At 28.1% G+C, this 16,587-nt stretch overlaps 1 protein-coding gene across 6 annotated transcripts in view; it reads left to right on the forward strand.

Moving 5' to 3' along the window:
* LOC107443996 (TSC22 domain family protein 1) overlaps positions 1 to 16,587 on the forward strand; it is a 299,628-nt gene extending 283,041 nt beyond the window's left edge. For all 6 annotated transcript variants that reach the window (XM_021145683.4, XM_021145685.4, XM_021145684.4 and 3 more), the window contains 2 exons: positions 8,797 to 8,854; positions 13,248 to 16,587. In XM_021145683.4, the coding sequence (XP_021001342.3) occupies positions 8,797 to 8,854; positions 13,248 to 13,484 (295 nt within the window). In that variant the 3' untranslated portion in view covers positions 13,485 to 16,587. The remainder of the gene's footprint in view (positions 1 to 8,796; positions 8,855 to 13,247) is intronic.

Raw genomic sequence — 16,587 nt, forward strand, 5'->3', positions numbered from 1 at the left:
ACACAAAGTAAAAAACTTAATATTCGATGTCAGACAAAATACTCATTATTGGAAATAAATTATAATTAATTATAAAACTGATATACTACCTCTACGACTACGTGTTAACAGGGGAGAATTTGATTAAAATTAGACAATTTTAGTGATTTTAATTTATTAATTTTTAAATGTGTACGTGTAGTAGACTTGAAATACCAAGTCTTAGGTTTTATGACCTAGGGATTATTTTATTTACTAAAAAGAAAAAAGTAATTCGAGATTTTCTTGCTAGCGGTTAATTATTATTATTTGAAATCAAGCTGCAGATTTAATACTCGTTTGCCACTTCTTAAAAAATTTAAAAATCTGAGCGTTTTGTTTTGATCTGTTGCCACACAATGCAGACAAATAACAATCGCTTTGTTTTAGTTAAGTTTACAGATTACGCAGGCAAAGTGCAAAAACTCTTATTACTTCATGTGAGATTTAAATTTTTTTTTTTTTAATGAAATGTTGTACTTAACAATGTTTTTTTTATTTGGCATACTTTTGTTAGCAACCATTATATCCATACGGAATCCATGATCCATCCATTTTATGAATCATTGGCTTTTAAAATGGCTTTATGCATCAAATACCCCAATCACGTTTTTTACTTAAAATATTATGTTATCCAATTAATTTTACTATGCATTGTATATTGCATGAGTTTAAGCATTTATTATTATTTTACACTTGGTAGAATTGTCCTTTTCTTAGGTAGAAATGCCTTTTGTTTTAATTTTTTTTATTTTTTTATCTCTAAATTTATAAAGTGCACATGACCTTCGACCAAATAATTAAAGTAAAACTTAGATTCACTCATTCGGGGCGTGTTTTTAAATCTGGATTTATGTGGTGTGATTGAGTTTTCTTTTCCCTTCACGAATTATTAATTCAAGGTTGTTATCATAATTAATGATGATTCTTGAGCCATTAATATTGAGTTAATTGTTTGTCTCTTAAACTGAAGCAATGGTCTATAATTCCAATCTCTCATTCACCAATGAAAAGAGAGAAAAGAAAAATACTGATTTAAATTGCAATTACAAATATTTCAAATTAGTTATCTATTTGATCTTATAGATGTACGATGGCGCTCAACAAAAATTCACTTGACATTTCGAAATGATATTTTTCTGTCAAGAAAATTACTGAAAATTGCATTTTCATGCTACAAACATGAAAAATTAAAGTCTGCTCGGGTCAGAGTGGTGTATTAATAATCTTTTAAATCATGTTAGCTTATTTAGTTACGTTTTAAAAACTAGTGTATCACCTTCTGAAAAGTTTCCAGCAAATTGCATTCTCAAATCCGTCATTAAATAGTATTAGTTATTATAAGAATAAAATTAGTTCTGCCAAATAATATTATGGATTAAGAAATATTAATGAAAAATTACAGTTTCTTTTCAAATGGAATGTGTGTATATTATTCTCCAATTTATTTCTTAATATGTTTTTTATAAAGTTACTTTTAATTATGTTTGTAATCCATTGTTTAATTCTTCGATATATATTTTTAAAAATCTATCTTATTATATAAAACACTAATACGTACTATGTATGTAGATCTTATAACCGTCGTTGAATAGCCGACCCAATTTTTTGGGTATATTCAACTCCGAAGCCTTGTAATTTTGAACCCAATCCAGAAGACAAGGACTCCTGGATCAAGTATTGGGAGAAATTTGCCTTTGGGGATAATTTTTTAATGGAACTAATCCACATTTGCGTTACATGGTGAAGAAAACCCCGAAATCCTCCCACGGTTAGTTTGACATCAAGGTGACTCTAACCCATGATCCGTCTACCCCTGAGGATATTTTTAATCAGCACTGTGGTCGGTGTGAGCCGGGTGCGGAATTCGTATTGACCAAATCATCGCTGGGATTCGAACCCGGTTCATCTCATTGGAAGGCGAAGGCTATCCTTTGAGCCACCACGGCTATATGTATTTGTAGATTGTTAAAAATCCGACCGTTTTACTATTAGAAGTTTAACTTTTTATAGGTTTTCTGATGGATGGGGCGGAGTATATGTAACTTAGAAACTTAGCTAAAATTATTATTTCCTCCAAAACATTTATGTTAAAACTTGTTTTTTTTTTCTTCCCTTGAATTAATAAGTTGAAGAACCGGAGTAATTTGTTCTTAAACTGTATTAAATTTATGATTAATGCAGTAAATAATGTTTAAAATAAACAAATACCGCAAATGGCACACTCCTTTTAATTCAGTAAAAAAATTTGTTAAATTCTATATTTTTTTGCCGTTTTGGGCATTTTTATAGTTTTGGTATCAAATTTTTCATAAGTCAAGTGGTTATAAAATTTTTCAAAACATCATCCTTTTGAAAAACGAACTAAGTGACTCAATAAATTTTACCAAAATTGTTAATATTAAGATGAAGTTGCGAAAGATGCAGTGCTGCCATCTATTGAGTATTTTAATTGTGTGGAGGAAATTCTTGATGAAACGTCTCTAAAATAAATATATTATTTTTCTTTAATGGTGAGAACTATGCTAAATGCATTGCTTACTAGTATAGCTTACCACATCTCTTTTTTTTTTTTTTAATATTTTTGATCTTTTTAAATCTTCAGATTTTATATATGCTTTATTAAGGACACCTTAGTTCAGTTCACAATTACGAAAAAGCTATTCTCATGTCATACTGTCAAACACATCAGTTGATAAGCTTAAACAATTGTTTTAACACAGTTGTAATTTATTACACTGTTTTCTTATCTTTTTGTAATTTATTGCACTGTTCTCTTATGTCTAATTAACGAGAGCGAATTTGTAGTGGGGATAGCAGCGTTCTAAAACAATCTCCAATTATAAAACATCAGAAAAATCAATGTAAATAAATATTCTGTTGAAAAATGTGTTACTTAGCATTGACATTTTCTTATCATTCTGGTTAAAATCTGCCGCTTCTTATGCAAAGTTAAGTTAGTATTGCTTAATGCTATTATCCTAAATTTTTTGTGTTCTTCTGGAATTGTACCTAATGCAATAATAAACATTTGTTTCCAATTAATCCAACAATGTTTAATCATTAGTTTTAGGCCATTTTTACTTTCGTATATAAGGATTTCAGAATTTTATTACTATACTAGCCGCTTTTGGCGATCAGCTTGGTCACCTTTCAAAATTATCTTGTTCTGTTCAACATATTAGTTTAAATGGCAACCAAGCTGAATGCATAGATCTGTATTTAAATATTCTAATTCTTCAATCTCTCCCCTACTCGAATCCGAACACCTTAATTAGTATACCATTATAAAACACCTATATAATCACTATATATTAACCAAATTTTCTTCACTTCTAGCTGTTGCCCGATCGGGAGTAATTTGATTTCAATTTTTTACTATTTTCTGGAGTTGCCCGCAATATTGTCAGAAGTTCTTTATGTAGTAAATTTTCGTCATAATTTAAAATGTGTCCGGCAGCCACACAAACAAAATCGCACAAACCACCGTAAGGTATGAGTTTGGAACATTTCAGCATAATAGGCAGCAAAAGTATAAAAATGATTTCCATCTCTGTTGTGATATAAGTTACTTGAGTATCGTATAATATATTCTGTATGTATGCTATTGCTCGAAAAGGACAAGCTCTCTCACCAATAACTGGCATGACAGTATGCGGCACCATAGCACCGTTTATGATCTAAATTAATCAACACTACTCAAATTATTAAAAGACAACCCAACAAAATGAATCTAAATGCTTAACATATTATTAATTATTTAACACTACTTAAATTATTACTTAAGATAACCTAACAAAATGAATAATAACTATAGTGTTGCCAATGGATAAAGAAATATCCGAGTTTATGTTGTTATGAGTTATAAGAGAAATATGGAGATTATGATTTAAAATATGTCCGGTATAGGTGTTAAGATTAATAATTCTTGGTACTTAATAAGTAGTTTTGGCAAATCCATTGAAAAATTATTTTTTTCTGTTTGTTCCTAACTAAAAATACTCCAAATCTTCATCAAATGTGCAAAATATATTTAGAGGATTCGATTGTTCCCTTTTAAAATGGCAAACTTTAATGTATACCTTTTCTTATAAAGTAATGAATTGAATTTAAATTTCTTTTTTGTTTTGTTTCTTCTATTATGCATATTTAAATTTAATTATTTATTTTTTTTTCGAAGTCTATTCTTAAGTCCATGTATTTTAAACTATTCAAAAAATATCCTGGAATTTCGAAAAACAATAGAATTATCAAATTTCGAAAAATGGAAGGAAAAATTAACTTTTTGTGCAAGAGGAAAAAAAACAAAAACTTTTTGTATTATTCTGAAGAGGTTCATCTAATGTCAGCTGGGTCAGAACCTCTGGCTGTCCTAAATCGAATTTCATCCAATTTTAATTTGTCGAATAAAAGAATCTTGACCCCTTATTTAATATAGAGGAATGTATGACGTCTATCACTTCTAGTTCGAATCGAATGTTCCAGAAAAGCATGTGCAAAAGCCATGTTCTTTTCGTGGATCGTCAGAAACCGGATCCAGAAATGAAACAGGTGCAAAATGTGATGGAAGTTGAAGGGATTATATTCCTAATCGAATACGTTTGAGAGCCTCTCGGTTTAAGAGCTCTGAAAGATATTAATGAGATGATTTCTCCACTAGATTGTCTGGTTCATAATTCATTTTGTATTCAGATGAGATACTCCATGCGTCTTTAATTCTATGAAGTGTTTCATGTTGGCAAAACTCCAAGGCTTATTCTTTCATTCTGGATTTACCGAGTGCCGTCGCCATGCAGTCTAGCTGTTTCGGGCGGATTTGTCTGAGTTAATTGCAGCTTTCCGAGTAGATTTCTAGGAACCATTAAAGCATTTTTTTTTTGTTGTTTATTTTAAGTCATCCTTGTTTTCTTGGAGCAAATGCAATTAGATGCCGCGCCTTTCTGGAAGGAATTCTTTCTTAATTTAGAACCACAAATGCTTTTTATAAATATCTTATTTGTTAGTTATCGTAGTTTTGTTCTTTTTTTCCCCCCAATGAAAGGAGGAAGAAGTGTTAAGTTCGTCCATGGGCAAATATTCATATTTTTGGTTATTACTTGGGAATTGAATTCATAACACAACATTTTCTTTGATTTAGTTATTTATTGCATACTTAGGAGTTGAAGGACAAAATTTATTTTTATTATTCAGTTTATTTTTTCTTCATTAAAATTTTCTTTTCATTATTCGTCATCTGCTAGTGTAATACTTGTATACCAATAGTAATTATTTTTTTTGTTCATTTCGTCTCCGTTAAAGAGGGAAAAAAAGATGCCAAAAATTAATATTTACAGAAATTTTATTCCAAAATCAGGAATAACGGAATAATATTATTGCAATTTAGTTGCTTTTTTTATTTCTTTGATTTTTACTTCACACCGTTCTTATAAACAATGATACAGATGTCGTAACGCATTGCGGTAACAGCCAATCAGGGGTCGCGATAAGACCAACGACCTGGTGGTAGTAACGTAGAGAGTATTGCGCGTTAGCCGCCTTTACTTCTTATACTGGCTTGTACCCATCGATTTGAAGCTTAAAGGGCTTTAAGATGCTGCTAGGGATATAATACCAGATCTTTCATATTACTGTTTGGAGCTTTAATCGCTATATCATCGTGGCTCAATTTATTAATGCAACATTTAATTTCCTTCTATCACATGATCTTTGATCACTCCCTCTCACTCTGTCTCTTTTTTTTCCCTTCAAAATATTAATACTGTATTTTAAGGGATTATTTAAAAAAATTATTCCGAATAAATTTATCGCTTAATGAATGTGAAATCGCGTATAATAATTTAGAGTTTGTTATTTTTTACTGAAAATAGTATTTTAAAACAGAACAAATGCATGCGTTGTTATTTTTTACTGAAAATAGTATTCTAAAACAGAACAAATGCATGCGAATTTTTAACTAATTCATTTAATATATATTATAAATATTTGACTTTTAGATCTCTTCCCCCCCCCTTTAAATTTAGTCAATTTTTTTACAAGTGTTGCACATGGCTGCTGGTGATTCACCTGTGACCTAAAAGTTTTTAAATAAAAAAACTTTTTGTTAAATAAGTTATTATAAAAATCTTTTTTTTTTACTTTGTTTCCTTTACACGTAATAAAAAAAAGATGTATATCTAAAGATAATATATATTCCTTTACTCTTTATGTTAGATAAATATCTAATATAAAGCGTAAAAGAATCAATATTATCTTTAGTGCACAGAAAAATTTCTTGTGTATGAGATATTTCTTTCTTACAAGCAATAAAATTGTTAGAATTACTTTTTAGAGATGTGCTTAAAAAAAACAATAAATTCAGTTTATGAATATTTCTGCTTTATTTATTTTTTTCAATTAATTAGAAACTATAATTTTATTTCTATGTCAATTGCTTTAATTTAAAAATCCATCTACTTTTTAAAATAATTATGTTATGTAATTTAAAATCTATAAAATTTTAAATCTAAAGCCGAAAGTAAACAACCTTAAAAAAAAAAAAAAAAAAAAAAAAAGAGAGAAGGGGAAAAAAGGAGAAAGGGAAGCCTATGTTTATTTACGTTCTGAAATGATGTTTATAAAGCGGAAGTGATATTTGTGTTTGTTTTTGTGAAAACTGAATTTATGTGTGGATGTTGCCATAGAGATGAAATTGAAATGTAGTGCTATCGTACTGATATGCATAAAAATATTGGTCGCAAATAATAAATATTTTGTTCAATCTAAGCTTAAATTATTGCCCTTTTTTTATAATAACATGGCTTAAAAATATTGCGTGGTAGTATTGCGAAACGCAAAGGGTGAATGACCCATCTTAACAATCAGGTGTTGGGGAAGCTTTCGTTATTCGTTTAAGTTTGGCCTGTGGCCAACTCTACTCCTGACGTCAAGAACTTTTGCCGTATCACGTGATTTGCGCATTGTTGGTAGGTTTTCTAGATTTGTAAGTTCATCTTCTTTGCCGGTTAATTTTTTTCCCTATGTTTCGGATCGATTACTTTTTGAAATTAAAATATTTTATTTAGACTGTAATTTATATTGTTCTAATTTAACCGTTACCTTTTTGTAAAATTTTATTGTACACATTAATGCGAGAACTGCGAATAATTAAATTGAACGCAACATTTCTTAAGTTATATTCCATATTTTAATTCATGTATTGAGTCTTGTTTTTTTTTTCTTCGAAGATTTAACAAAAATGTTTGTTGAATTTTTCTTGTTTAAGGAGAGCTTTTTTGCTGTATAAAAATTGAGATTTTTCTTCTTTTAATTTTATCGAACAGTTTTTATATCTATCTAGTGCTTAAATTTTTAAATTACATGATGTGTATACCTTTTAACTCACAGTTTCGAAATAGAATTGGTGATAAAGTTTTTTTTTTTTTCATGGATTAAATTAGAACTTTCCTCTTCCTGCATTTAATGTGTAAGAACTTTTAACTGGAATCTCAATCAATCTCCTAACTCTTAAAGACTACTCTCAATTCTACTGAATAGAAAAAAATTTGACCAAGATCTAGATAAGCATTTTGAGCTTTCGCCAACAGGGAAACCTCTTTTTACGGCAACCCTAATGGAGAGCGTTGTTCTGAAAGATAAAGACAATGTTTTATTACGTAACGCTCTTAACTGGTTGAACTGCGGGAGTAATCACCAAGATTGTATAACTTCTAGTTTTTAACCGGAGGTTGTGGTGTAATGATGTTTATAGCTGTTCTGTGCTATCGTAAAATTTGGTCATTCTAAATAGTCAGTTATTCGTGCTTTTTTGTATCTTAAAGAGGGTTTCCCCATTCTATATTTTGGCCATCAGATTAGAAGGTCATCCTTGTTTTGCGTTTGCGGGCAGTATGTGATACTTAATTTTATTAAAAAGCTTTTTTTTTTGTTGACAGTTGTAAAATGTGTTTCTTTTATGATTTTATTTGGTAAGTTATTTTCTCTTTATTTTGGATTTGATTTTGTTTAATTATTTCCTTTTAATTTAATGATGTCTCCTTTTTTGTTATTAGTTCTCTGTTGAGTTTACTGTTATTTGCTAATTTTCTCATTCTTTAGTTGTGAATTGAATATTCGAATTGCTGATCCGCATTCATAATTGATGTTCTTCGTTATTAAATGCATTTTCATAATTGAGTATAATTTATGTTCTGTATCAATCGATGATTTGTAATCAGAATCGCCAATAATTCATGTTTTATTTATTTATTTTACCAGTAATATATGTACTTCCTGATCGCGTCTTTATATTTGGTGTCTAAGATAGTGTTTATGATGAATTTCATATTATAAATACATGTGTAGTGTTTAGATTTTATTAAGTAAATAGCGTAAATCTTTGAATGAGTATCTTAGTAGTTTTATTTACATTAAAAAGTTATCATTGTCTGAAATACGGTTTCGTTACCTAGTATGAAAAGCACGTATATGGTATTAAGTTCTAATTAATTAAAATTTAGATTTTATCTTTTATTAAATACGCATTTAATAATTATAATTGTCTTGATTAATACCATTGCTTTGTATACTGTGCATAATTATGATAGTTGTGAAAACATAATCTGATTTTGTACCTATAGTAAACTTATAGAATCAATATGATTTGAAGGAGCATAAATGTTTAGTATGAGTTTTATAGTAATCAAATCTTTGTGACAACCAATATATTATTTATATATTTTTATCTAACTTTGACCCATTATTGTATGTTAACTGATTTCTAATTATATTAATCTTTTCCAGTGCTGCACCTACAGGAGCAAATACTGTTGCAATAGACAATAAAATAGAACAGGCAATGGTGAGAATATATTTTATTACAAGTATCATTTATTTTTTGTATTCATTTTTTGAAAATTCTTTTTTGTTTTTGTATTTCTTTTTTTTTTTGTATTAAGCTAATATTAATTAAAAAATTTATATTTTTTGTATGTCGAATTATTATGTTATTAGAATGCAGAATTCTATTGTTGTAAATCTGAAAGCTTTGATTTTGTAAAGAAATTTCAATTATTCTTGTTTGCTTAACTGGATTTAGTATTATTGCTTTTCCAAACTTTTTCCAAACGTTGGTTTTTCATGGACTGAATGGTTATAAAATAAATTGTTTTGATATCAAATGATATCTTTTAACAGATTTAAATTAACAGTTTTGAATTGAATCATATTATGGGAAGGGGGGATAATTGTATTTTTAACCGTTTTTACTAAATGTGTTGAGAAACCAAGAGTAAGATAATTGATAAAATTTCAAATCTATACATTGACTAAAAATGTAATAATTCCAACATGTATTTATAAAGTTTTTTTTTTATTCTTAGTTTTACTAATATATTTTTATCAATGAGTATAATTTCAAAGTTGATTTGCTCTTTTCTTTTTGTTAAGCAACTAACATAGGTGCCTGCAAGAAGGGGGGGGGGGGTCAAAATAGTGCATTTGCGCACCTTGGAAATTCAATAGATTGAAAATTATATTTTGTTTTATGTTAAAAATAAGTGTTAAGTTAATCATGTCCTGTTGATTCTACTATCAATCATAGGCAGAACTCTAAAGTTGTATTTTAAAAATTTACCTAATACTAACGTAATTAGAATAGGTAACAAAGAAAAAAAAGTTACTAGAAAATTAGAGAATTTGCTGTTTTTTTGTGTGTGTGTTTATATTATATCATATTTAACTGAAATTTGAATGAAGCATTTTTATTACTTTTATTCCTTAAATTTCTGGTCAAACTTTTATAGATCTGTGAAAAATGTAATTTTAATTGAATTATTAAAATTGTTTGTAAAAATTTCTATTGTGTACATACTAAAAAAAATTTCAGAAACAAATGAAAAATTTAGGTATATTAATCATGTATTCTAAAACTACAGTTTCTACCAGTTAAAAATAATACTTAGTTGAAAAGCATTAATGTATTCTATTAATTACTCTTATAATTTTTATTATTAAATATGGCATTTTTATTAACAGTAGTAAGTAGCTAAATAAGTTGTAAGAAATGAGTTTGGAAAAAAAAAAAAAAATGAGAAAGCTCCAGTTTTGAATTTAATCACTTCATGGGAAAAGGGGATAAGATAATTTTGATAAAATTTCAACTATATAAATTGACCAAAAATGTAATAATTTCGACTTGTAATATAACTACTATGTTATATTGTAACTACAATATATAATAGTCTTTCTAGTTTTATTATTATATTTTTTAACAATGAATATAATTTCAAAGTTTATTATAACATTGTTGCTTGCAAGAAGGGGAGTCAAGATAATGCACTTGCACACCCTGAAAATTCAATGAATTAAAAAATTATATTTTGATTTTATTTCAAATAAGTGAATATAATACATCTACTGATTTTACTACGAGTCATAGGCAGAATTCAAAAGATATATTTTAAAATTTAACGCAAATTTTTTAGTAGTTTACTTATGAAGTTTTTTCTTTTACAAATAAGGATTTAAATTATATTCAGAAAAAAATTAAAAAGAGAAAAGTTAATATATTTTAGAGTTATCAAAAAATGAAACACTGTTAAAACGCACTGTAATAAAGCTACAAATTTAAAAGATTTCAAAACATGTTTTGTGGATTCAATAATGTTAGCCATGTTGTCATATGGATTCCATTTTGCAATGAATTCTATTTTCTCATTTACTGAGTCAACACTTTTGAAAAGATTTTACTATAACACTTGCCCCAAGGATGAATTGTGGCGACATTATCGCAGAATCAATAATCACAGAAAGAAATAATCATGATTCTTCTATTCTCATTTGAGATTTTTAAAAACATCTGTAATGACTGGCTTCAGCTAGTTAATTAAAAAAATAGTTTTCATAAATTCAGTTTCAAATTAATAATTAAAAAAAAAATTTCATAAACTACGAAAAGATAGTTTGCTCTAGAATTATGATCTTTCTTTCATTATTTTTTTCTTTAAAGAACACCATATTTTATGTACACTTATTTGAGTATCTATTTATGTTAAAAGTCTCATTCATGTGATTCATGATCTTTATTTTGGGAGTTACTCCACGGTTTTTAATTTATGTACAAATTTTAATTTGTGTTATGATTTACAAAATTCGAAAGAAGAAATAATTAGTGCATTTTTCCGTCTACAAAATGCAAGAATATCATCTATAACATAAGAATTAAAATTAAAATTTTTTATACATTTTCTATACTTTTGTAAACACAACATTTCTGTTACTTTAAACTATTAATTGTCTACATGAACATAATATTATTAACTAAACTTATTATTTTTAAATAATATTTGTTCTAATTAAAAGTATCTTAAAGCAAAATATTAGTGCTAGGGAAGTTGGTCACAGAAAGCCCAAATAAATTCTGCCTCAGGGAACATTTGATTCACATGAGTAGTTTAAGAAAAATAGTAAGCCAATAAGAAATTTTCTATCTCATACTCAAAAATAGGGATCTACTTATGCACCAGGATATACAGTATTTGTATAATTTATAATGTTTGTGAATTATAATAATTATATTGGAATGTATACATATTTATTTGTGTTAACAAAAAGAATGCGATAAGAAAACTAGATGTTTATAAAATAATTTAAAAATTTTTAGCACGTGCCTTTAATTTGTAGCACATATTATAATTTTCAATTTTTAACATAATGTTTATCCTTTATTTTAATAATTTCATGTCTTTTACATGATGATGCAAGATGCCCTTTTAATTGTCAATCTGAAGTCCAAAATCACCTATATTTTTAAAATAAAGATCATAACCGCATGAAAATTTAGAGACCTTAATATGCAGTAACATAAAAGGAAATAGTGTTTTAAATAATATATTTGGAACTTTTGCTGCTTCTAATGACACATTATAAATAGAAGAAAAGCATCTTGTTTTCAAAACATAAAACTGTTTGCCTTTTTTTTTTTTTTTTTTTTTGAAGTGACATCCCTTGTTTTGAACAAAGTAACTCGAAATAAAAAACTTATTTTATTCTTTTGCTATAAAATTTGCCTTTATTATACTTATATGTATACAATTATCTTTTCTTCTTTGGTATAATGTTGTGATTTTTTCTTTAGTTTATTATGAGAGTGATGAATGTTGTTAAAATGATTAAATTATGGAGCATTTATTTGTGCTATAAATTTTTCCTTAACTTTACTTGTTTGCAGTTGTTTCTCTATTTCTTTTTCTTAAGTCAAATTTCCGGCCTTTTAACTTCCTTTTAACAACTTCCCACTGGGCCATGGAAATTTGGAATTTTCTTGGAAACTTAATTTTTGGCTAAGAAAGAAAGTCCAGGAATAATGTATTTTTTGTCCAAAAAACAGAAATATCTTTGAAATTGATCTAAATTCTTGATAAATATAAATAGCTCCTGAGGTTCAAAGTAAATGAGTTTTAAGAATTTTTTGTTAAATGTTTTTTTAGATAGATTTAAATTAAAATGTTAATTAGTTAAAACTTTTCTTTTCTAAGAATTCGTTTCAAATTTCTTGAATATAACTATATGTTAGTAGTTCAATAAAATGTTCTTTAAAGATCAAACTTACTGTATAAATTAATTTTGGTTCTCAATCACAATCAAGGTTTATGATGATAGACTACTTTACTGAGTCTCTATTAAACTATGTTATATAGAATTTTTTTTCTCTTGAGTTTTGTGCAAATTCTTGCTTTTATCATTTATTTATGTAATGTAGTGTATTCTAAATTCTGCATGTTAAATCACCCATTGCAAAATGCAATCTAGAGTTAGTTAAAATTTTCCTGTTGGGGAATTTTATTTTTAAAATTCAGTCGAAACAATCCTCCACTGGCTACCATATTTGCTGCAATAATTGTGATGAGGTGACTATAGCTCCTATTTCATACAAAAAACAGCTAAAAAGCCTCTATTTCCCCCAAAATTGGCTCTTAATATTCTAAATAATCAACTGATCAAAAAAATGTGAATCTAGTTGTCGAATCATAATGATATAGAAATTAAAAAACATTGCAGAAATGACCTAAAAACAATAAATAACTTGAGAAAAAAAAAATGGAAAATGATGTAAATTTTGTGCCAGAATCATCACAGAGTGCATCAAAAAGTGAATTTTATTTTTTTATGAGTAGAAGCTTAACTGTAGAGTGTTTTTTATATTGTATGAATTACATTATACATTTTTACTTATTTTGTTTAATTTTTTGCAGGATTTGGTCAAAAGTCATCTTATGTTCGCAGTGCGCGAAGAGGTGGAGGTGCTTAAAGAAAAAATAACTGAGCTTCTTGAAAGGATCTCTCAGTTAGAGCACGAGAATGATATTCTTCGTGCAAATGCATCTGCAGAGACTTTGATGCAACTGAATAACCAATTCCAGAAAAAGCCAGCTAATGGAGGACCTGCTAAGCAACAACCAGTGGCAACTGTTTTACCCTCTTCTACTTAAGATAAAGCAAGCTATGCGTTATCGAGATTATTAGACGAGATGTTTGCTAGCAATACCTCAGTTTACCCTTGTTGGTGGTTGACTGATAAAAAAAAATTACTTTAAATGAGAGAGAAAATTTACATATACATCCCTTTTTCAGTTTATTTAAAATCCATCAGAATGTGCTATTTCCTTCATAATTGAAGTGGTCTCACTTTATTGTTTAAGTATTCAGTGGTAAGACATGTGTAGAATGGTGTGAGTATTTAAGAGAATGGGTGGATGAGAAGAAAGAGTCACATTAAGCTTTAAATTGGTTAATTCCTCGCTTGTGGCATCATTGTTATTGTTCATGTTAATGATGCTGTTAATTACTGTTTATATCGGTTTAAAATGAAATTTATTAACTGACTTTTCTTTTTCCTTGGCTTGATTTCTTGCCTAATCATTACTAGCCAAAATAGAATGTGTTGTGTATCATCAAGAAATTAAGTCAAGCTAAAAGTCAGATTTTTTTTTTTTTTTTTAATATTTAAAAATTTCCCAATTTAAAGCTTGTGTCATTCATGTGTGATATACATTATGTCTATTTAAGTTACGTGCCAAGTTTTGTCCACTGAATCTTGTATTTTTTTGTGATTTTAACACTTTTTATTGATGAGTCGTTATTGAGGGGATGAACCCCTTAAAAATATTAAGCTTATAACTTAATTGTTGTACCTGAACAAGGGGAAACTTAGGTATTGATGCACATAACCAAATTAAATGCTTGGGAAAGGTTATTTTATTATGTTGATGGACATATGTTTGCATTTTAGCTCTTACAACTGTTGATGCTTGATTACTGCCATGCATTTTAAGTTAAGAAAAATCAGCTTTTATTTTTATTTCATCCTTCATATTAAAATGCTTTTCTTGAGTATCGAAGAAAAGAAGCATACTCGTTCTCCGATCGTAGACCTTAAGTAATGCTACTTAAATCATGCTAAGCTACATTAGGAGCTAGTTTGCTGTTAAAGTAGTTGGTATTTTGAAAAAAAATAGACCTTTTTCTGCAAATTGAAAAAAAAAATTCACTTGTAAGGATGTATTGATAATATGTAAGAAAACTGTTCTACCGGAAAGGAATTTTTCCTGTATGTGATATTGGAGTGATAACTGAATTGAAATCATGAATGAAATGTACCAAAAAAATAATAATAAAAAAAATGGCAAGTATGCTTCAATTACTGTTGACCGGTGCTGGATAAGTGATGGAAACTCACTAGTTGTGGCAATGCCACTGAACTTGAGTATTGTAGAAACTTCAATGGATTATTTACCGAAAGGCAACACCAAAGTTGTGTTTTTATGTTAAAATTGTCACGTGATGTCCTTCTCTTCTCAAACCATAAAGAAGTGTGTCAGATTTCTTGTATATCTGCTAGGTCTTGTGACAAATTCTTATATTTCCACAAAATATTGCTGTTCGAGTCACACATGAATACAGTTTTTTTTAAACCTAAAATGTCAATGTATTGCTCTAAAATGTTTTTAAACTATTAACCCAGTTGTATTTTTAATATCACATTGATTTGCCCCTTCATGCTGGTTGTATGTTCTGTTTTTAAATGATTATTTTTTGTCTCTTGCAAAGCAATGTTCTGTGATACTTAAACCTTCTATTAAGTTTGTCAAGTCAGGTAAAAAAAGATAATATTTATACAAAAACTATAAAGTTTTTTTTTTCTTCTTTTTTTTTATTTTTACTTTTTATATATTTTACTGAATGAACATTGTCTTTCCTCTGTGAACTCAAATGAAATGCTCTGCTTGGAGATCTTGGACTCTGTTTCTAATATATATACTTACTATACATATTGAGTGAAATTGTTAAATGAAAAAAGTTTAAAAGTTGTAGTATGCTTCATTAATATACCTTTGCAATATATAATATAGCAATTTGGTATGATAGTCTCATGCCTGTATATGCAGCTGCTACAGTGGACTCATTGTACATAATCATACTGAAGCTAATCTCTTATGTGTTTGTGTATTCTCCACTGGCAAGCATAAGAAAGAAAAAAAATAGTTTTAGATTGTTACAAGCGATTAGAATTGTTTATTTTTTTATTAAAAGCACAAAACACTTATGTGCCATATAAGATATAATCAAGATGGCATTAAATATTGAATCCTATTGCAGTGGGCCTCTGTGTCTTGCTGAAATAGTTACATTTTGCCTGTTAAATCGAAAAATTTTTGCATTTAAAAATACAGTATTCTAAATGCCATGATATATGAATATATAAGGCTTTGAAAAGGGTATGCGCACAACTTTGAACAAAGCAAATGTTCAGTAAGTACCTGATGTTTTCATAAGCTTTATAATGTGATATAAATACTATTTTGAAGAGGTTGTTTCCTTTTCCTCTCTTTTTGCCTTATTCAAGCTTCATCGGAAGCTGATATTTTCATCAAAAGGTGCCTGAACTTATATCCTACTACATAGCAAATTAATTGTTTACAAATTTTTCATCATTGATGAATTTTGGAAGATGCTAAAAAGTCATGAAAATAGCCCTCAAATACTAGATTTCATGATTTATCCGAAGAATGTATAAATTTTTCCTGAAACAAGAGGGTAACTGTTTCAGCAGGTACATAAGAAGACACAAAATGTTCAAATATGTTTTCTTTTTCTCGCTATTTATTTCAAAGGTGGTCATATAATGAGGCATACTACTTGAGCATTTTAAGATATAAATTGTTATAAAGGGTTTAAAGTTTCTAATTGCATGCAAGCTCATAAGTTGCAATCGAAACATGCGATTATCTAAGACTGTGTATTGTGTAAACTTAACTCTTGGTGTACGGTCTTAATTAACATTGCTAAGAACTTCTCTGCAGATGTAGTGAATACTAAAATCTTTACTAGGCATGATTTATTTCAGAGGAAGCTAGAAATTTATTTTTGTGACGAGCCTTCACTCGGCATTCATACTTTAGGGGTACACTGTAATGTTTGTTACCATGTTGCAGAAATAGATGTGTTGTCTTTCCTATTAAATGTAAAAGAAGATATGATTTATTCCATTATTGTACATATGTGAAATAAAAGTAATCTTGTTTGTTATTTAAA

The sequence above is a fragment of the Parasteatoda tepidariorum genome, chromosome 6 (genome assembly GCF_982258835.1).
Source record: "Parasteatoda tepidariorum strain Cologne lab strain chromosome 6, Ptep-v5.0, whole genome shotgun sequence".
NCBI classification, from domain to species: Eukaryota; Metazoa; Arthropoda; class Arachnida; order Araneae; family Theridiidae; genus Parasteatoda; species Parasteatoda tepidariorum.